The sequence below is a fragment of the Mustelus asterias genome, chromosome 28 (genome assembly GCF_964213995.1).
Source record: "Mustelus asterias chromosome 28, sMusAst1.hap1.1, whole genome shotgun sequence".
Classification (NCBI taxonomy): domain Eukaryota; kingdom Metazoa; phylum Chordata; class Chondrichthyes; order Carcharhiniformes; family Triakidae; genus Mustelus; species Mustelus asterias.
The window spans coordinates 17,466,616-17,490,330 of NC_135828.1; the positions used below are offsets into that span (position 1 = coordinate 17,466,616).

Genomic DNA, 23,715 nt, shown 5'->3' on the forward strand with positions numbered 1-23,715 from the left:
TGTCTGCGTGGGTCTCCTCCCACAGTCTGAAAGACGTGCTGGTTAGGTGCATTGACCCGAACAGGCGCCGGAGTGTGGCGACTAGGGGAATTTCACAGTAACTTCATTGCAGTGTTAATGTAAAGCCATACTTATAGAACATAGAACAGTATAGCACAGTACAGGCCCTTCGGCCCTCTATGTTGTGCCGAGCTTTGTCCGAAACCAAGATCAAGCTATCCCACTCCCTATCATTCTGGTGTGCTCCATGTGCCTATCCAATAACCGCTTGAAAGTTCCTAAAGTGTCCGACTCCACTATCACAGCAGGCAATCCATTCCACACCCCAACCACTCTCTGAGTAAAAAACCTACCTCGGACATCCCTCCTATATCTCCCACCATGAACCTTATAGTTATGCCCCCTAGTAACAGCTACATCCACCTGAGGAAATAGTCTCTGAACGTCCACTCTATCTATCCCCCTCATCATCTTATAAACCTCTATTAAGTCACCTCTCATCCTCCTCCGCTCTAAAGGGAAAAGCCCTAGCTCCCTCAACCTCTCCTCCAAAGACCTACCCTCCAAAGCAGGCAGCATCCTGGTAAATCTCCTTTGCACTCTTTCCAATGCTTCCACATCCTTCTATAGTGAGGTGACCAGGACTGCACAATATTCCAAATGTGGTCTCACCAAGGTCCTCTACAGTTGCAGCATAACCCCACGGCTCTTAAACCCAAACCCCCTGTTAATAAACGCTAACACACTATAGGCCTTCTTCACGGCTCTATCCACTTGAGTGGCAACCTTCAGAGATCTGTGGATCTGAACCCCAAGATCTCTCTGTTCCCCCACATTCCTCAGAACCCTACCTTTGACCCTGTAATCCGCATTCAAATTTGTCCTATCAAAATGAATCACCTCGCACTTATCAGGGTGAAACGCCATCTGCCATTTTTCGGCCCAGCTCTGCATCCTATCAATGTCTCTTTGCAGCCTACACCAGCCCTCCACCTCATCCACTACTCCACTAATCTTGGTGTCATACGCAAATTTACCGATCCACCCTTCAGCCCCCTCCTCCAAGTCATTTATAAAAATCACAAATAGCAGAGGACCCACCACTGATCCTTGTGGTACACCGCTGGTAACTGGTCTCCAGTCTGAAAATTTTCCATCCACCACCACCCTCTGTCTTCTATGAGATAGCCAGTTACTTATCCAATCGGCCAAATTTCCCTCTATCCCACACCTCCTTACTTTCTTCATGAGCCGACCATGGGGGACCTTATCAAACGCCTTACTAAAATCCATGTATATGACATCAACTGCTCTACCTTCATTGACACACTTAGTTACCTCCTCAAAAAATTCAATCACATTTGTGAGGCAAGACCTACCCTTCACGAATCCGTGTTGACTATCCCGGATTAAGCTGCATCTTTCTAAATGGTCATAAATCCTATCCCTCAGGACCTTTTCCATTAACTTACCGACCACCGAAGTAAGACTAACCGGCCTATAATTACCAGGGTCATTCCTATTTCCTTTCTTGAACAGAGTAACAACATTTGCCACTCTCCAGTCCTCTGTCACTATCCCCGTGGACAGTGAGGACCCAAAGATCAAAGCCAAAGGCTCTGCAATCTCATCCCTTGCCTCCCAAAGAATCCTAGGATATATCTCATCTGGCCCAGGGGACTTATCGACCTTCAGGTTTTTCAAAATTGCTCATACATCTTCCCTCAGAACATCTGCCTCCTCCAGCCTATCAGCCTGTATCACACTCTCATCCTCAAAAACATGGCCCCTCTCCTTGGTGAACTCTGAAGAAAAGTATTCATTCATCGCCTCTCCTATCTCTTCTGACTCCATGCACAAGTTCCCACTACTGTCCTTGACCGGCCCTAACCTCACCCTGGTCATTCTTAGTGCGCCAATAGTGCGCCAATCTGACCTCACTTGGTGATGTTAACCTCAGTTACATAACGCACACCGTGAACTTGGTGTTGGGAGATTGGACAAGCTGAAAGGGGAAGAAAATCAGTGCTACACGGCCCTTGGAGTGGGCGGGGGGGACGGGGGGGGGGGGGGGGGGGGAGTAGCACGGGGGAATTAAAGGGATGCGGCCACTTAAAGGTGCTTGGCTTAATGGAAGGTAAGTCCATTCAAAAGTCTGACAGCAGCAGGGAAGAAGCTGTTCTTGAGTCGGTTGGTACGTGACCTCAGACTTTTGTATCTTTTTCCCGAAGGAAGAAGGTTGAAGAGAGAATGTCCGGGGTGCGTGGGGTCCTTAATTATTCTGGCTGCTTTGCCGAGGCAGTGGGAAATGTAGACAGAGTCAATGGATGGGAGGCTGGTTTGCGTGATGGATTGGGCTACATTCACGACCTTCCCAGTTTTTGGCTGGAACTTTCCGGACATTCACTCCCCCACCGATGCAAGCGAGGATGGAGAATTTGACGCTCAGCCAAATCTCCGTTCACTGCTGCAGGGTCGGAGAATCCAGCTGGCATGAGCAGGGTCGGAGAATTCCAGCCATTATCGTGATGCAGGGAAATTGACACAGCTGGACTGGAAATAGCAAGACTCAAACCCCACCTCCCACTGTGCGGGAAGATGTCTCACTCCTGTTGGATATTTTTCAATTTTCAATCCGCTAATTTTAATGGCGCCCAAAGTGTCTGGGATTTGTTCCCAATGAGTGGACCTCCATCAGGGTAGGATAATTTCATAAAATTATCCTTTAAGGTTTCAATTATGGTCACCAATTTGAAAAGATATGTTACTATTATCTCCATAAAAATAAAATGTTTCATTCTAACGCTACGTTCACATTTCTTAAACCCCTTCATCTCCAATTTGTCCATTACCATTCTAAACATTATCACTGTGTATAAGGAAATTCCTTCTGCACGCAGACATACTGTTACAAGGATGTTTTTTAATAAGAAAATGATACAATTTCCAGTGCCTGTTTTCTCTCTGGATTTCAAAAAAAAATGTAATCTTATTAAGGCAACGGGGGGCTGTTAGCCAGCAATAACTCACAACTTGCCAAGATAACACCCAAGTGAGATGAAAAAACAACAGACACTTCAGCCCCCCACCCTCCCCCCACCCCACCTCCCACTCCCTCTGAGGAAAGACCCCATTTTCTGTTGGTTTTCAGGCTATCTTGAATCTCATCAAAAATGTCCTCCAACAAAATGGCAACAGCAGACATGGTAATCGAATTCCTCTGGAATATACAGCCAGCGAGGCTTTTTAAAGAATTGTTCATCTAGCCAGTGAGCACAGATGGGAAGGACTTACTGAAAGGCTGCAAAGAGCCGTATCTGTCTCTCTCCTGTAAATATTGTCAACAGATAATGCAAAGTAACCATCCTGAGAAGAGAAAGGTACTGCAAAACCAAGATCTTTTGGGGGCAAAACGTGGAACGTGCTCTGTACTGCTACATCCAGAAAGGCAACTTAACAAGACAACTGCAACGTGGAATCAATGTATCCTGACCAGCCAAAGAAAAGTTTAAACACATATATTTCTGATTGTTGATTTTTTTCACAAAAAGTGTGAAAAAAACCTTTAAGTCTATCCTCGCATTCGACCATCTGTACGTGTGTGTGTGTGTGTTAATATGCACGCATGTGTGTGGGTGCGTGCATGTGCGCGTGTACGTGTTGTTGTGTGTTTGTGCATGTGTGCGCATATCTGTGCATGTGTGTGTGTGCCTGTTTATATGTGTGTGTGTGTGCCTGTTTATATGTGTGTGTGTGTACATGAGGCATATGAATGAGGGTTATGATTTACCTAGTTTTCTTAATTTGGGAAGTAGGATCAATAAATTTATCTCATTCTTTATAAAATCAGAAACACTGTTTGATTAATTCTTGGTAATCTGAAAGTGAACACGGTTCCTCAAGTATTGACAAAGCACGTCCACAACAAAACCCTATTGCAGCCAGGCCTGGAGTGCTAAATTAGGGTAATTTAAATTTATTTATTAGTATCACAAGTTGGCTTACATTAACACTACAATGAAGTTACTGTGAAAATCCCCTAGTCGCCACACTCCTGTTCGGGTACACTGAGGGAGAATTTAGCACGGCCAATGCACCCTAACCAGCACGTCTTTTGGACTGTGGGAGGAAACCGGAGCATCCGGAGGAAACCCACGTCGACACGGGGAGAACGTGCAGACTCCACACAGACAGTGACCCAAGCCGGGAATCGAACCCGAGTCCCTGGCGCTGTGAGGCAGCAGTGCTAACCACTGTGCCGCCCACAGGGGTAACAGACAGCAATTCAGCACAGTAACTCTCTGGTTTGTTCGATTATTAAACAGCTTTCCTCTTGCTGCTGTCAGTTCAGCCACCCGGAATCAAAATCGAGGCTCAGGCATATTGCTGAGATGTTGTGCAACAAACCAAATAATTGAAATGCAAAAGCTTGTCACAGTTAATCATAATTCTGGAGGCTTTTTTTAAAGGTATAAATGTATAGCAGTAATAATACGCAAAACAGACAAAGAAAGGGGCAGGGTAAAAACCATCCAAGCTGTCCCAATCAGAGATGGTGCCTCCTACATTGCTCACCAGCCAGTCTTCCTGCCCTACCCCTCTCTCTAATGACTGCAATCTGCTGGGGGCGAGATAAAAAAACAAAAGGGACAAAATAAAAGAGACAAAACTCAGTCCAATCTTGGGGAAAAAAATTATTGGAAATTTCTTTTGGATTTTTGAGATCAGGCCCATGAAACTGCAAAAAAAAAACAACCAACATCGATAATTACAACTACTCTTATATGCATATTCCATAATGGCAGGCATCCTTGACTCTCAGGAACTGATCTCGTTCCCTTATGAAGATCTACAGCAAACCCATGTTTACTGCACATTCTGGTAATCGATTCTAGAGATTCAATAACTCTGAAAATAAATTCATAGAATCCCAACAGTGCAGAAGGAGGCCATTTGGCCCATCGAGTCTGCACTTACTCTCCAAAAGAGTATCTTACCCAGATGGCCCTCCCCTCCACCCTATCCCCGCGCATTTAGCAGGGCTAATCCACCTAATCTGCACACATTTGGATACTAAGGAACAATATAGCATGGCCAATCCACATAACCTGCACATCATTTTACGCTAAGGGGCAATTTAGCATGGCTAATCCACCAAACCTGCACATCTTTGGACACTAAGGACAATTTAGCATGGCCAATTCAACTAATCTGCACATCTTTGGACACTAAATGGCAATTTATCATGGTCAGTCCCCCTAACCCGCACATCTTTGGACTGTGGGAGGAAACCGGGGCGGCACGGTAGCACAGTGGTTAGCACTGCTGCTTCACAGCTCCAGGGACCTGGGTTCGATTCCCAACTTGGATCACTGTCTGTGTGGAGTTTGCACATTCTCCTCGTGTCTGCGTGGGTTTCCTTCGTGTGCTCCGGTTTCCTCCCACAGTCCAAAGATGTGCGGGTTAGGTTGATTGGCCATGCTAAAAAATTGCCCCTTAGTGTCCTGAGATGTGTAGGTTAGAGGGATTAGTGGGTAAAATATGTAGGGATATGGTGATAGGGCCTGGGTGGGATTGTGGTCGGTGCAGACCCGATGGGCCGAATGGCCTCTTTCTGTACTGTAGGGTTTCTATGTTCTATGCTCCCGGAGGAAACCCACGCAGACACGGGAACAACGTGCAGATTCCACATAGACAGTCACCCAAGGCCGGAAGTGAACCTGGGTCACTGGCGCTGTGAGACAGCAGTGCTAACTACTGTGCTATCCGATTCTGGCATCTAACACAAATAGGCTTACATTAACATAAGCAATGTAGTTACTGTGAAAATCCCCTAGTTGCCACACTCTGGCACCTGTTTGGGTACACTGCGGGAGAATTTAGCACGGCCAACGCACCTAACCAGCACGTCTTTCGGACTGTGGGAGGAAACCGGAGCACCCGGAGGAAACCCACGCAGACAGACTCCGCACAGACAGTGACCCAAGCCGGGAATCGAACCCAGGTGCTGAGAGGCAGCAGTGCTAACCACTGTGCCACCATGCTATCTCTCAGCCTTTCCTTAACAAATGGAAACTCGAGCCTTAATATCAGGCAAGCAGTTTGATAGCAAAGAGCCTGTCGAAAAGGCAAGGGATGTAATGAAGGGGTAGCTTTCCATGTGAAAAGAGACACCATGATTACAGATTAGTTCCCCATGGGACATTGATTAGGAAGAGGAAGATTACCAAAGGTCTTTGGGGAATCCCAGAAATAAAGGAGCAGGGATATGTGGAAACAAGTTGGAGTTGTGTTTGCTGGATTGCAGCAGTTACCTCAGCAAGCAAGGAGAATAGGTTGCAACCAGGAAGGAATGCACAGCTAAAGTCTATACCACAATCATAATGATGGTATAGACCTGACAAATTAGGAGTAGTATACCTTACGTTGCTCAATGAAAAGACTGCAGATAAATATCACAACACAATGAGCTGGAATGTCAATAACACTAATGGGGATGTGCCATTCCTGCAAACCTCACAAACCTTCGCACCTGATCCTGTCTGCCGTCCCCATAATGATGTGCCCTGCCACTACCGAATCCAGTATATCGCAGCTTAATTAAACACCAACATCTGGTTAAACGAAATCTACAAGGGAAGTGACATCTCAGGTGATTGGAGCATCATTTGTCCTTTCTTATTAAACACCAAACGGGGATACGGAACAAACAGGAGAGAGGCTGTGGAGAGCTGCTAAACAGACACTTCAGATGTGTATATTTCTGTGCAGCGATGGCGGGGAAAGCAATTACAACAAGTGGCCCGCTCGGCACTAAGAATCATTGCTCATTAATTGAGGTCGACAAGGCAGCAGTGAGATGATATGACAGATGTAAAGCCCACCGTACTATCAAGCCCGTATCCTCGCCAGAGTTCAAACATCTGCTTTATATTTAGCAGCGGTTTAATTGCGCTGAACAGAAAATCCATTAGCATCAGTAATGTTTGTCAAAAAAGCAAGAAACGGAGGCGCTTATGCAGGATATTTAACCCCTTTCTCCCTTAACAAGAACAGAAATACATTTTGGGATGCCAGGAAACTAACCTTCAGCACGCCCCATGGTTCAGTGGGAACATATTATCCAGTATGGAGCTGAAGTGTTTGAACTCAATCTGCCAGTCTGTACAAGACTGGTTCAAGACAGTGCTCCAACTAGGGTACTAAACTTGCCCCTAATGCCCCTTGGATAGCAAGTGTAATAGAATCAGAAAGAGTTTCCTCGCTTGGTGATGCGCATCAATTGGACACGAGGCTCGAAGCTTCGGTAAAAGAAGGCTTTTATTAACTAACAATGGAACTATCAGAACTTTAACACACTATCCCAGACTGAAGGGGTCCCGTCCGAGCAGGGAGTCTTATACCTCTCCCAGGAGGCGGAGCCCGACTGGGATGTGCCACAACAGTAACAAACACAGGTGTATCAATCCCACCCTAACCCAACAGCAACATTAGTACAATCCCACAGTAACCTATATACATTCCTGCAGTGCTGGCCAGCCCTGGCTCAGTACTATCCAGTGGGAACCAACGATGGTTCACCACACTTGGTCACTATCCAGTACCTCAGTACCCAGGTCATAGAATCATGGAATCCCTACAGGAGACCATTCGGCCCATCGAGTCTGTACCAACCACAATCCCACCCAGGCCCTATTCCCGCAAGTCCATGCATTTAACCTGCTAATCCCCCCCTGACACTAGGAACAATTTAGCATGGCCGATCAACCTAACCCGCGCATCTTTGGACTGTGGGAGGAAACTGGAGCACCCGGAGGAAACCCATGCAGACACGGGGAGAACGTGCAAACTCCACACAGACAGTGACCCAAGCCGGGAATTGAGTCCGGGTCCCTGGCGCTGTGAGGCAGCAGTGCCAGCGTGCCACCGTGCCAAAGTCAATAGCTTCGGACGTTGATGGAAAAGGGTAGGTGAGGTGAAATAATATCCAAGTTCTTCTTCACCGTATCAATTAGAACAATAGAACCATTGAATCCCTGCAGTGCAGAAGAAGGCCATTTGGCCCATCGAGTCTGCACCGACCACAATCCCACCCAGGCTCTGTCCCCATAACCCCATACATTTACGCTAGCTATCCCCTTGACACTAAGGGGTAATTTAGCATGGCCAATCCACCTAATCCGCACATCTTTGGACTTTGGGAGGAAACCGGAGCACCCGGAGGAAACCCACACAGATACGGGGAGAACGTGCAAACTCCACACAGACAGTGACCCAAGCCGGGAACCGAACCCGGGTCCCTGGTGCTGTGAGGCAGCAGCGCTAACCACTGTGCCACCATGCCACCCCGAAGCTTTCGAATTTTTTTCTGAGCACTGGATGGTCAAATAAGGCTGTGGAGCTTCGGAGTTAGAGGGTTGTAGTTTTAAACACTGGGACTTGAGCTCATCATCCAGACTAACACCATGTGTACTGAAGGAGTGCTGCTTTGGCAGAGCTGCCACCTTTCAGATAAGACGGTATATTATGATCCCACTGCTCTCTGGGGCAGATGTAAAAGATCCCATGTCACTGTTTGAACAGCAGCTTCACCCTGGACAACTATCATCCCTCAACCGACCTGGCTGCTTCTCTAAAACTGGAAGGTATCAGTCTGGCCGTCCAGCTTAGAGAACCTACCAACCACCCTCAACGACAAGGAAGACAATCTCCATGTCATGGGAAGGTGATGGCCTGGTGACATTATCGTTAGACTATTAATCTAGAAGGTCAGCTAATGTTCTCGGGACCCGGGTTCGAATCCCGCCATGACAGATGGTGGAATTTGAATCAATAAAAAAACTCTGGAATTTATTAATTAGAGTCACAAGTCGGCTTACATTAACACTGCAATGAAGTTACTGTGAAAATCCCCTAGTCGCCACACTCCGGCGCCTGTTCGGGTACACGGGAAAATTCAGCATGGCCAATGCACCTAACCAGCACACCTGTGGGAGGAAACCAGAGCACCTGGAGGAAACCGGAGCACCTGGAGGAAACCCACACAGACACAGGGAGAACGCGCAGACTTCGCACAATGACCCGACGCTGGGAAGCGAACCCAAGCCCCTGGCGCTGTGAGGCAGCAGTGCTAACCACTGTGCCACCGTGTTACCCCTGAATTAAGTGTCTACTGATGATCATGAAACCATTGCCGATTGTTGGAAAAACCCATCTGGTTCACCAATGTCCTTTAGGGAAGGAAATCTGCTGTCCTGACCTGGTCTGGCCTACACGTGACTCCAGAGCCACAGCAATGTGGTTGACTCTCAAGTGCCCTCCAAGGGCAAGTAGGGATGGGCAATAAATGCTGGCCCAGCCAGCGACGCCCATGTCCCACGAATGAATTTAAAAAAAGACTCAAGCACATGGAGATCTCGGTTTTAATCAGTTTCCCGCCAGAGGCACTTGTGGGACCTGAAAACAGTCATGACTCCTGTTTCCCATCTCTTTGGGGAAATTCAGCCCCACACCGTCCCAAAGAAGGAAGAAAATGTCCATTATAAATAGGGTCATTGTGCTATAAAACCATGTGACACGTTACAAAATCTTAAGCTGTCATTGAGGTATACATGCTTTCCATATATGAGACTCTCTATAGATAGCCCACCAACAGCTCTGGGTCTCCCTCCGTGTCCACCCGCTTGTGCACTCACTATAAACCAGGAACAACAACCTTAAGCAATGGATATGACGCCTGACCTTCTATGTCCCTTTTTGTGTTCCATTATTTTGTAACCAATTTTTAAAAAAATCATTCCTGGTTCATGGGCATCGCTGGCTGGGCCAGCATTTATTGTCCATCCCTAATTGCTCTCGAGTGGCTTGCTAGGCCATTTCAGAGGCACTTGAGAGTCAATCACATTGCTGTGGCTCTGGAGTCACATGTGGGCCAGACCAGGTAAGGATGGCAGATTTCCTTTCCTAAAGGACAGTAGTGAACCAGATGGATTTTTCCGACAATTAACAATGGTCAGCAGTAGATTAGTAATTCCAAATTTTTTTATTGAATTCAAATTCCACCATCTGCCGTGGCGGGATTCGAACCCGGGTTTCCCAGAACATTAGCTGAGTTTCTAGATTAATGGTCTAGCAATAATACCACTAGGCCATTGTCTCTGCTATGCAATCTGCAACTTATAGGCTGTTCTGTGAATCCTGGCAACCAAACCCTCAAGATCAGACTGCTTAGTCTTTTCGGGTTTTTTAATTTATTAGTGTCACAAGTAGGCTTACATTAACACTGCAATGAAGTTACTGTGAAAATCCCCTAGTCGCAACACTCCGGTGCCTGTTCGGGTACACTGAGGGAGAATTTAGCATGGTCAATGCATCTAACCAGCACGTCTTTTGGACTATGGGAGGAAACCGGAGCACCCAGAGGAAACCCACGCAGACACGGGGAGAATGTGCAGACTCCACACAGATAGTGACCCAAGCCGGGAATCGAACCCAGTTCCCTGGCACTGTGAGGCAGCAAGCCCTCAATGTTCCTGATTGCTGGTTTGTCTTTTTTGAATTGAGTGGATTGTGATGTGTTAAACAGTTCATTCATATCACTGATCCTTTATTGATGAATAAGTCCTAAACCAGACATTGGGAACATTGATTAGAGTTTTATAAATGTCCCAGAGCTTCATGACATGCAACAAAGCAGTCAATGGAAACAAAATGCTTGCACACTCGTGCGTAAGATTTGTGACCGTTTTTGGACCTTTTGTGCTTGTTCATTTTGGTAGGACAAATTTGAATGCAAATTACAGGGTCAACGGCAGGGTTCTGAGGAATATGGAGGAACAGAGAGATCTTGGGGTTCATATCCACAGATCTCTGAAGGTTGCCACTCAAGTGGATCGAGCCATGAAGAAGGCCTGTAGTGTGTTTACGTTTATTAACAGGGGGTTTGAGTTTAAGAGCCGTGGGGTTATGCTGCAACTGTACAGGACCTTGGTGAGACCACATTTGGAATATTGTGTGCAGTTCTGGTCACCTCATTATAAGAAGAATGTGGAAGCATTGGAGAGAGTGCAAAGGAGATTTACCGGGATGCTGCCTGGTTTGGAGGGTAGGTCTTATGAGGAAAGGTTGAGGGAGCTAGGGCTTTTCTCTTTAGAGCGGAGGAGGTTGAGAGGCGACTTAATAGAGGTTTATAAGATGATGAGAGGGGATAGATAGAGTGGACATTCAGAGACTATTTCCTCGGGTGGATGTAGCTGTTACTAGGGGACATAACCATAAGGTTCATGGTGGGAGATACAGGAGGGATGTCCGAGGTAGGTTCTTTACTCAGAGAGTGGTTGGGGTGTGGAATGGATTGCCTGCTGTGATAGTGGAGTCGGACACTTTAGGAACTTTCAAGCGGTTATTGGATAGGCACATGGAGCACACTAGAATGATAGGGAGTGGGATAGCTTGATCTTGGTTTCGGACAAGGCTCGGCACAACATAGAGGGCCGAAGGGCCTGTACTGTGCTGTACTATTCTATGTTCTATGTCTAGTTGAGAGATTTCAGGAACCTCGGATCAGCATTGTGTATTTTCAAATCCTAAAATCTCCACAGTGCAGAAGGAGGCCGCTCGGCCCATTGAGTCTGCCCTTCTCTCTGACAGAGTCGACCACACAGGACCTCTCTCCCACCCCATCCCCGTAGCCCCATGCATTTACCCCTAACCTGCACATCTATGGACACTACAGGACAACTTAACATGATTAATCCACCTTACCTGTACATCTTTGGACTGTGGGAGGCAACTGGAGGAAACTCATGCAGACACGTGGAGAATGTGTAAACTCCACACAGACACCCAAGGCTGGAATTGAACCCAGGTCCCTGGCGCTGTGAGGCAGCAATGCTAACCACTGTGCCACCGTGCTGCCCGAATACCCTGTTTGAGACCAGATATCCACTCCATCTGACGAAGGAGCAGCGCTCCGAAAGCTAATGGCATTTGCTTCCAAGTAGACCTGTTGGACTTTAACCTGGTGTTGTTAAAACTCTTACTGTGAATACGTACAGCCAGAGGCAGAGCAAATCCCATCTAATCTGCCTGAACATTATACCTCCACCTCAATCTCAAAGGAACACCCTTGATGTTGCCTGTCCAACATTTTCACCACTTCTCATATCAGCCGTATTGCGGCCTCTATGAGATTGCCAACCGATAGTAAATGGAGTCAGTTTTGTGCTGACCATCTGAGCCCCCAAGGCTAAAGTTACTCTGCCCGAACATGGTGAACCCTTCCAATCAGCACACAAATCAAACCATTATCCCATTCAGTCCACGTTGGATAAGAACCTCAGACCTAGAAGTGAAAGGATGTTTAAAGCCATCCCCCTCCTAATTAGCACCTCGATACCAACAGCCCACACAGCTGCATCCCGCTCTCCCCCCACATTTCCCAACCCACCTTATCCATCTCCCATCCAACAAACCCCATCCACCACTTCCTAAGGAAGTAAGTCTTCTGTCTGAAGTATCCTTCTGTTTTCCAATCTCCCCCTGTGCTATCATTTTTGTAGAATCATAGAATCTTTACAGTACAGAAGGAAGCCATTTGGCCCATCGAGTCTGCACCGCCCACAATCCCACCCAGGCCCTATCCCCGTAACCCCATGTATTTACCCTCGCTAGTCCTCCTGACACTAAGGGGCAATTTAGCACGGCCAATCCACCTAGCCCGCACATCTTTGGACTGTGGGAGGAAACGAGCACCTGGAGGAAACCCACGCAGACACGGGGAGAACGTGCAAACTCCACCCAGCCTATGATGATAAACTTGTATGATTAACTGTCTTTTTTTGCCCTGATCTTCTACATTGAGAACCTCAGTTTGGTGTCCATTCATATTTGGAACTTGCTGTGTCACCTCTATCTTCTTACTGCTCCTGTTAACCTGCTCCTGCCTTAACGGACCCCAATATCCTTTCTGCTTTCTCTCAACACTTCCCCCTATAACTTGGTAACCCTGTACCTGGCTACACTGATCAAGTCTCACTCTCCTAGCCCAACCCAAGCCTCAATGCATACTTTGCTGATCTTGGTCACTCACCTGTTCTCTCCAGTACTCATAATTCCCTCACATTTACCTGTGAAATCCTACACCCTCCTTAATTCAGTGATCTTTAACTTTAGCTTGCCGGTCCACAGGTAGATATTGCAGTTGTTTCCCATCTATAAATCAATGTTCCTGCTAATGATTTCCATTATATCTCATACTCCTCATTTGAAAAGACCTTGCAGTCTGGGGTGGCGTGGTGGCACAGTGGTTAGCACTGCTGCCTCACAGCGCCAGGGACCCAGGTTCGATTCCGGACTCGGGTGACTGTCTGGGGTGGAGTTTGAATGTTCTCCCCGTGTCTGCGTGGGTTTCCTCCGGGTGCTCTGGTTTCCACCCACAGTCCAAAGATGTGCAGGTTAGGTGGATTGGCCATGATGAATTGCCCTCGAGTGTCCAGAGATGTGCAGGTTTGGTTGATTGGCCATGCTAAATTGCTCCTGAGTGTCCAAAGATGTGCAGGTTAGGTGGATTGGCCATGCTAAATTGCCCCGTAGTGTCAGGAGGGTTAACAGGGTAAATATGTGGGGTTACAGGGATAGGACCTGGGTGGGATGGTTGTCTGAGCAGGCTCGATGGACTGAATGGCCTCCATTTGCACTGTAGGGATTCGATGATTCTTATGGAAAGCAGGAAAAAGGGTGTGCAATTCTATTGGTGATCCCAGACATCGGCACCTTGTGAGGTACATGACTTGGGAAAAGTCAATGCTAAAAGAGCCATACCCTGGTATTGCCTTTTCTTGACTTTAAGATTTATCAGACACATAACAATGATACACAGGTCCAGTTTCAATAAGAAATTTGAGATCACATAAATCTTTTGGTGCACTTAACAGAAATACTTACTGGGCAATTGACGTATGTGTCCAGCGGGAGGAGTTCCAGAATGGCCTGGAGTAGCTCTGGAATTCCGACACCTACATGGGGGAAACAGAACGATACAATCTATCAAAGAGCGGTTTCCAAAGATCTGGAATGTTCACAAATTTTCAAAGAAGCAACACTTCTCCACTGCACAATCAATTTTATTTTATGATGTGGAGATGCCGGCGTTGGACTGGGGTGGGCACAGTAAGAAGTCTCACAACACCAGGTTAAAGTCCAACAGGTTTATTTGGAATCACGAGCTTTCGGAGCTCTGCTCCTTCCTCAGTTGAGTGGAGAGGTGGGTTCACAAACACAGCATATATAGGCAAAGACAGAATTGCAGGATAATTTTATTTTAACCTTAGCAAATCCGGGGATCTGAAGCACTGGTGAAATCCTCAGATCGCAAGCTACTGCCTAGCATACATCCGAATAAACAGATTAGGAGTAGGAGTAGGCCACTCGGCCCTCGAACCTGCCCCGGCACCAAATAAGATCATGGCTGATCTGAGTGTAAACTCGACCCCACATTCCCATCAACCCCCGGTAACCTTTCACCCCCTTTGTTAGTCAAAACTCCATCGAGTTCTGCCTGAAGAATATCCATATACTCTGCTTCCACTGCCTTTTGTGAGTTCCAAAGACTCGCGATCCTCTGAGAGAGAAAAATTATCCCCATCTCCATCTTAAATCTGGGCATTGGAGGCTTGGGCAACACTTATTGCCCTTCCCTAATTGCCCATTGCGAAGGGGTAATAAAAGACTTAGGATGGCTGAAAATTCTTACACAATGGCCGAATTTTTATGGCTGTTCCCGCCAGCGGGATCTTCTGGTCCTGTCCACGGCGCACCCCCACCATGGGTTTCTTGGTGGCAATGGGGAATCCCGTTGATAGCGATGGAACCAGAAGATCCCACCACCAGCTAGCGGCACACCACCTCCCGCCCTCAGAAACACACCATGGAGAGAAAATCCCCCCCTTCCTCTCAATGTTTTGCTGAAGAGATCAGTAGATTTTGTGGCGGAAAAAATTACTTAATGGGCGGCACAGTGGTTAGCACTGCTGCCTCACAGCGCCAGGGGCCCGGGTTTGATTCCCGGCTTGGGTGACTGTCTGTGCGGAGTCTGCACATTCTCCCCGTGTCTGCGTGGGTTCCCTCCGGGTGCTCCGGTTTCCTCCCACAGTCCGAAAGACGTGCATTGGCCGTGCTAAATTGCCTCTTAGTTTACCCGAACAGGCGCCGGAGTGTGGCGACTAGGGGATTTTCACAGCAACCTTATTGCAGTGTTAATGTAAGCCTACTTGTGACACTAATAAATAAATGTTAATGCAGCAAATTTGCAATCGCCATAGATTTCAGTTGGGGCTGGGTTATGACAATTCCCTTTTATTCTCATTGTGATGCTGCTAATGAGGTAGTAGAGCCGAAATGTGGCTGTTAGATCGTTACGGCCTTCATTCCCTTATTGTCAAGAGAAAGTCATCAATTTTTTAAAATTCATTCATGGGACCATGGCCGTCACTGGCTGGTCAGCATTTATTGCCCATTCCTAATTCCCCTTGAAACTGAGTGGCTTACTAGGCCATTTCAGAGGGCAGTTGAGAGTCAACCACATTGCTGTGGCTCTGGAGTCACATGTAGGCCAGGCCAGGGTAAGGATGGCAGATTTCCTTCCCCAAAGGACATTCGTGAACCAGATGGGTTTTTCTGACAATCGATTCATGGTCATCAGTAGATTCTTAATTCCAGATTTTATTGAATTCAAATTCCATCGTCTGCCGTGGCGGGATTCGAACCCAGGTCCCCAGAACATTAGCTGAGCTTCTGGATTAGTGGTCTGGCGATAATACCACTGGGCCGTCACCTGCCCTTGTAAATTCTTGGAGAACAGATGCGGGATTGATGAATTCACCTTTGTGTTAGCGGACATTGATGTCTGTGTTCCTGGGATCAAGGGAAATGTTATCTGGACAAAGAACTGGTCGGAATTGGATGCGTAGATTGCAATGCTAGTTTAACATTCTGGATCAGAACAGGACATTGGAGAGTCTCAATATTCCAGAGGTTTTATCTGTGGTTGTCCAGATTCCCGAGGCAATTAAAGGAAGTGAGTACATTAACTGTGCAAATTGTCGGTGTTATTGGAAAGATTGAGTCTATTGGCACAGTGGCTAGCACTGCTGCCTCACAACGCCAGGGACCCGGGTTCGATTCCTGGCTTGGGTGACTGTGCGGAGTCTGCGTTTTCTCCCTGTGTCTGCGTGGGTTTCCTCCGGGTGCTCCGGTTTCCTCCCACAGTCCGAAAGACGTGCATTGGCCGTGCTAAATTGCCTCTTAGCGTACCCGAACAGGCGCCAGAGTGTGGCGACTAGGGGGATTTTCACAGTAACTTCATTGCAGTGTTAAAGTCAGCCTACTTGTGACACTAATAAATAAATAAACTTAAATATTGGATGACTGGCTTTTCTTACGATGGCAACTTGTGCCCACAATCCATGTGAGAAAGAGGAAGGAAGAATTTGCATTCAAATAGCGCTTTCCACCACCACAGGATGCCCCAAAGCACTTTCCAAGCAATTATGTACTTCTGGAGTGGCAATCACCATGGATCTCATATCGGAAAATATTGCTGAAAAGAGTAATGCTGCCGAAGTTTTTGGTCTTGCACTCATCAGGACAAACACAAAATGCCAAATTTCAAAGGATCACGGGGTATCTTATCAATTGAAATTTGATATTTGTCCTGATGGATGCCAGATAAAAAGCTGCAAAGCACTCTCTTTTCATGATCAAGTTCGATACCTCCAATGAGGTAGAGCTCCATGACCAATGAATTGTGAACAAAATCCTCAACGTTCATTGCCAGGGAGGCAACCATTTACCCTGTTCTGTTTGCACCAGCTCTTTCCTAAGTGCAAAACTAATCCTTACACCGTGCTGTACCTCCATAACCACGTAACCTTCTCTGGTTCTATTTGATCGGGGAAGACTAGGCACTTAGAGAAGGTGCTGGGCCAGAGTGGGGTATCTTTCAGCTTGCCCCATGAGTAAGACTTGTTCATGCATGGTTAGGTTTTTGGGGTTTTTTTGCCCAGAAAGTTGCGGCAAGTGAGAATGGCGTAGCGATGACAACGGGGCAACTAAGATCTCTATGAACAATGGGACCAGTGACACACCCCTTTGCTAAAGAAATGAGAAATTGAAGGAAGAGGAAGGACTGAGAAGGAGGGTGAGTAGAGTAGCTAAATGTTGTGTCAAATCAGGAAAAGAAAGTGGAATAAAAGGAGGAAAAGAAATTTGGAGAGGGAGAGAGAAGAGACAGGAAGGAAGAATAAGGAAAGAATGAAAAATGTCCGTGGCGCTGTGAGGCAGCAGTGCTAACCCTGTACAGGATGGCTTCTGTTCTATCCCAGGCTTATTTGAAAGTAGATAATATAATCTTAGCAAATTTGAAAAGTGTACCAAAAGCTAACCTGGTAGAATTTGCAGCTAAATTGGAATTAGGATTATTGACAGGGACAAAGAAAGCTAAGGCAATTGAAAGCATAGCAATACATCTAAATTTACAAGTGGTGTCAGACAGACCCAGTATTTTGAGAAGCGGGACATTAAATTAGCTGAAATTCAATTACAAAGAGAAACATCAATGAAGAATTTAGAAATGGAAGGAAAAGAAAGGGAACGAGAAACAAAAAGGGAGAGAGCTTTCCAAAGGGGATGAGAATAAAGAGATAGCTTTGGAAATGCCAAAGTTAACGGCGGCAGAAAGAGAAAAGGGTAAAAAGAGAGGGAACATCAAATTAAAATGCAGTGAATTGCAGCCAGGGCAACAGACTTAGATGAGGAAGACAGTAGCTCTAGACATGAAGCTAGTGGGGAGATGTTTAGATTCGTACAGGCCCACTGCCAAGATTTGATGAAAGAGACAGTGAGGCATCTTTTAATGTTTTTGAGAAAATAGCTAAACAAATGAAATGGCCGCAACAGATTTGGACGCTGCTCTTACAGACTAAACTCTTGGTGGGGTGAATGAAGTCTTTGTCGGAGGAAAGATCTGAGGAGTACGATACAAGTGAAGAAAGCTATACTGACTTCTTATGAGTTAGTACCAGAGGCTTGTAGACAAAAGTTTCAAAATTTAAGAAAACAGCTTCGACGAACTTACATTGAATTTGAAAGGATTAAACAAAGTAGGTGGGTGAGAGGATTAAAAACAGCAGAAAGCTATGAGGCCCTGAGAGAAGTAATTCTGTTGGAAAAATTTTAAGACTGGTTATCTATAAGATGAAGACTCATGTGGAAGAACGAAGATTTAAAACAGCCACACTCCGGCACCTATTCGGGTACACTGAGGGAGAATTTAACGTGGCCAATGCACCTAACCAGCATCAGAGTTAAAACAGCACGACATGCAGCTGAGCTTGTTAGTTAGTCCATAGCTCAAAGCCTTTCTTTCGACACTCATTTAACTCTGAGCAAGCTCGAAAAAGGGAAGGTGCGAGAATTGCCAGTCAAGCAGGAGAGCGGGTGATTGAAAATTCCAAGGAGACTTCACCTCAAAATTAAAAGATAGTGCTGAGGAAATCAGAGAGATAAGGAAAGTTCGACGCTTTCATTGTAATAAACTGGGCCACAGCAAGTCAGTAGGCCAAGGACTAAATGGAAAGATGGTTAGAGTTATAAATATTTTATTTATTCATTCGTGGGACATGGGTGTCGCTGGCTGGCCAGCATTTATTGCCCATCCCTAGTTGCCCGAGGAGGGCAGTTGAGAGTCAACCACATTGCTGTGGCTCTGGACTCACATGTAGGCCAGACCAGGTAAGGATGGCAGATTTCCTTCCCTAAAGGACATTAGTGAACCAGATGGGTTTTTACGACAATAGACAATGGTTTCATGGTCATCAGTAGATTCTTAATTCCAGATTTTTTTTTATTGATTGAGAAATGAAAGTGCCTTTCAAATTAAGATGTTACATTTTTTTAAAAAGGGAGACATGTTTGGAATTTGGAAGTTAACGAGGTTAAAAGTGAACTTGAGATGTAAACGAAATGACAGATCAGTAACAAGATTAACAGGCATCTAGAGATGGGCAGCACGATGGCACAGTCATTAGCACCGTGTCTGCGTGGGTTTCCTCCGGGTGCTCCGGTTTCCTCCCACAGTCCGAAAGACGTGCTGGTTAGGTGCATTGGCCATGCTAAATTCTCTCTCAGTGTGCCCGAACAGGTGCCGGAGTGTGGCGACTAGGGGATTTTCACAGTAACTTCATTGCAGTAAGCCTGTGACACTAATAAATAAACTTTAGAGATGTTATTTGCACAGTAACAAGATTAGCAGGCATCTAGAGAAATTGAGGTGTGAATTGTCATATCAGAAATATTGTTTAGCAGAAATTAATGAGGTTATACAAATTGATAACTTCTAAAGGCAAGGAATTTGAGCGAGAGGGACAGACAAATCCACAGGGTGGATATCAAAGCAGCTGAACAGTATAACTACTGGCACCCTCATTGGGGAAGGAGGCTGGTTTTCCATCTAAAATTCAGACAGGTGAGCTACGGAGGCCTATTCCATCTGACCTCAAGAGCCACGGCAGATTACAGGTATCCTCCTCGAAAAGATGCACTTTCTTACCTTCACTGATCAAAACATCAAAAGGTGTTTTCCTAGACTTGGTCATCTGAGCTGTATCATGTGGTAACTATGAGCTGGATTTGACTTATTGAGTTACTAAAGTGGATGTTGTTTGGGAAACGGGGTGTCTTGCTAAGTTCAGGGAATTTGGGTGTATTTTGAGAACAAGACGTAATTTCAGAAAAAAAATGGTGTGTTTAGTTATTCATTTACACAAGTGCCATAGTGTATATTAGTCTTTCTTGTTGTGTTTTTCTTTCCACTTACCTTAATAAATATTCTTAACTAATTGTTTACACAATGACTGGACTGGTTCCTCACTGGGTTGTACATTGTTCCCCACATTATTCCAAACTAATATACACCACTAAGAACCCAGTGTTTCTAGTTATCCATTATGGTTGTGAGCCTGTAATAGGTCTGCGGAGGCAGAAGTCCCTTCACCAAAATCATTTCTTTACAAACTCTAATAGCTGTACACAGAGTGCTAGCAGTCTACCTCCGGGAGCGCCAGAGGAACTGGCACGCCCGGTTAAATACAAGGCAAAGACTCCCTGATTGGTCCATCGATTGGATCCTTAATCAGGGAGTTCATACTCCAACCTCAATGGCCTGATTAAAGTCATTACAGAGACACACCCGCAGGTAACATCAGCAGAGTACTTAACGCAGGTGGTGAGCTCCTTGCTGCAGAATTCCCAGCCTCTGACATGCTTTTGTAGCCACAGTACTGATCTTGTTGAGTTTCTGGTCAGTGGTAACCCCCATTGATAGTGATGGTCATGCCATTTAGTGTCAAGGGAAGGTAGTTGGATTCTTTCTTGTTAGGGATGGTCATTGCCTGGCAACTGGGTGTTGTGAATGCTACTTGCCCCATATCATCCAATTCTGACTGCTAATTCCCATCTCTTCCTCTGTCTGTTAATTGAACAGTTTTAACCCACTCATGTTTTCAAAACATATTTTCCACACACACAGTTTTCCCTCTTTGGGGAATAGTGGTGGAAGGGCAGCACGGTGGCACAGTGGTTAGCGCTGCTGCTTCACAGCGCCAGAGACCTGGGTTCGATTCCCGGCTTGGGTCACTGTCTGTGTGGGGTTTGCACATTCTCCTCGTGTCTGCGTGGGTTTCCTCCAGGTGCTCCGGTTTCCTCCCACAGTCCAAAGATGTGCGGGTTAGGTTGATTGGCCATGCTAAAATTGCCCCTTAGTGTCCTGAGATGTGTAGGTTAGAGGGATTAGCGGGTAAAATATATGGGGATAGGGCCTGGGTGGGATTGTGGTTGGTGCAGACTCGATGGGCCTAATGGCCTCTTTCTGCACTGTAGGGTTTCTCTGATTCTATGACTCCAGAGCAGACTATCAGCCCCACATTAAAAACATAGGCAACAAGTCCTGGTGTTAGACTTGAACCCAGAGCTTCTGGATCCAGAGGTAGGGATACTACCACTGCACCACAAGAGCTCCTATTGGGGGGGGCGATGGCCTAGTGGTATTGTCACCAGATTATCAATCCAGAAACTCAGCTAATGTTCTGGGGACCCGGGTTCAAATCCCGCCACGGCAGATGGTGGAATTTGAATTCAATAAAAAATATCTGGAATTAAGAATCTACTGATGACCATGAAACCATTGTCGGAAAAACCCATCTGGTCCTTTAGGGGAGGAAATCTGCTGTCCTTACCTGGCCTGGCCTACATGTGACTCCAGATCCACAGCAATGTGGTTGATTCTCAGCTGCCCCCTGAAATAGCCTTGTGAGCCATTCAGTTCAAGGGCAACTAGGGATGGGCAATAAATGCTGGCCAGCCAGTGACATCCATATTCCATGAACGAACAAAAAAAATGACAACTAATATTACAGAAAGTCCCTTATAATTTATGGTGATTATCTTCACAGGCATGCTAACATATAACCAGTTGTTCATGGACATGTAGTGGACATGCACAAGATGAGGTGTTGAAGATGGAGCAAGAAAAGAAAGCAATTCCTTCTGGATCCTGCAAAATCTACACCTGGTGACAAGGTATCGCGACAATAAGTGGCTAAGCCACCCTCCCCTGTGGAAGGACACCATCTGGTGGCTGAACGCTGTATGACTGATCATTTAAATAAGCACCGCCCCTTCAGAAACCTAATTGAATGAGATTCAGACATTCTTAACCCAGTGACATTTCACTGTCTACAGGTACATAGCACAATGGCCAAAGTTTAAACATTAATTGATTTGATTTGATTTATTATTGTCACATGTATTGATAAACAGTGAAAAGTATTGTTTCTTGCGCATTATACATTCAAAGCATACCGTTCATAGAGAAGGAAAGGAGAGAGTGCAGAATGTAGTCTTACAATTGGACAATTCCATAATAAATCAGTGTCCAGAGGGGTAGCTAGTGTGGGAAATGGGAATGTCACATTGGTCGATTGTTGGGGGGCAGTACAATGCCCCAGATTGCATCCAAATCTTATACATGTATAAATTATTAGAATTTACAAACCCTCTACCACCTAAAACGATCAGGGCGGCAGATTCATGGGAACACCTTCATTGTCACAGGGTGAAAATCCTGGAATTCTCCCTAACCGCACTGTGGGTGTACCTCACCTGACGAAGGGGCAGCGTTCCGAAAGCTTGTGGCTTTTGCTGCCAAATAAACCTGTTGGACTTTAACCTGGTGTTGTGAGACTTCTTACTGGGTGTACCTACACCACATGGACTGCAGTGGTTCAAGAAGGCAGCCCAAGGAATTAGGGATGGGCACTAAATGCTGGCCCGGCTAGCAAAGTCCGCAGCCAATGAAGGAATTTAAAAAATAATTGACAAATGAAACACCTCTTAGCAAGACCCCAGTAATTTCAATATCGGTGGATTTACTATCTAGTGTCCCCCGATACACTACTCAATCTGTCAGATGATGCTAGCTCCATCACTAGTGGGTCTGTAATTACGTGACCTTGCAAGATCTTTGAACATATAGCCCTGTAAGGCACCCTTTGCACAAGTTCGACCAACGTGTTACATGAGAAAATGCCACCTGCATTTAACTGCAACCTTTCATCGAAGGAGGGTTTTTACCACAATTGTGACTTCATTGTCCTCTGCTCCCATTGCATTTTAAACAGTACTAAAATAAATGACGATAGAATCCTACAATGCAGAAGGAGGCCATTCGGCCCATTGAGTCTGCACCGGCCACAATCCCACCCACGCCCTATCCCCATAACTCAATGTATTTACCCTAGCTAGTCCCCATGACACTAAGGGGCAATTCAGCATGGCCAATCCACCTAACCCGCACATCTTTGGACTGTGGGAGGAAACGGGAGCAACTGGAGGAAACCCACGCAGACACGAGGAGAACGTGCAGAATCCGCACAGACAGTGACCCGAAGCCAGAATTGAACCAGGGTCCCTGGCGCTGTGAGGCAGCAGTGCTAACCACTGTGCCACAGTGCCACCCTAGAGATAGATGTAGAATGGTAAAATGCCAATGGATACAGGGAGGCTAGCAGAGGGCTTAAACATATCTAAAGCTTTGTAATAATAAACAAAGCAATTGAAAATAAACCCCAATCCAGTCAGCCAAAGTCAATTTATGAAAGAGAGGTGGGGTATATATCTAAGACAGAATACACTGAATATTGAACAGAATTAGAGGTTCCCGGTAATCCGATGAATGTTATAAACCTGGAAGCTCACACGGCATTTGCTGAGGTTACTTACAAGAAACTATCATACTCATGATAGAACCATAGAAAGGTAACAGTGCAGAAAGAGGCCATTCAGCCCATTGCGGCTACACCAGTCACAAAAGAGTCACAGCTAGCTGCTCATTTTAATCCCGTTTTCCTGCACCTGGTCTGTAGCCTTGCAGGTTCCAGCACTTCAGGCGTCGATCCAGGTACCTCTTAAAGGAGCATTTCAGCCTCAATCACCCACTTAGGCAGTTGAATTTCAGATGTCCACCACCCTCTGGGTGAAAAACGTTTTTCCTCACGTCCTGTCTAATCCTTCTACCAATCACCTTAAATCTATGCCCCTTGGTAATTGGCCCCTCTGCTAAGGGGAAACAAGTCCTTCAGGTCTATCCTGTCTCGGCTCCTC

General features: G+C 46.1%; 1 protein-coding gene across 1 annotated transcript in view; it reads right to left on the reverse strand.

Moving 5' to 3' along the window:
• fuom (fucose mutarotase) overlaps positions 1-23,715 on the reverse strand; it is a 130,555-nt gene that overhangs the window by 97,694 nt on the left and 9,146 nt on the right. The window contains exon 3 of the mRNA XM_078199629.1: positions 13,945-14,015. Coding sequence (XP_078055755.1) covers positions 13,945-14,015 — 71 coding nt within the window. The remainder of the gene's footprint in view (positions 1-13,944; positions 14,016-23,715) is intronic.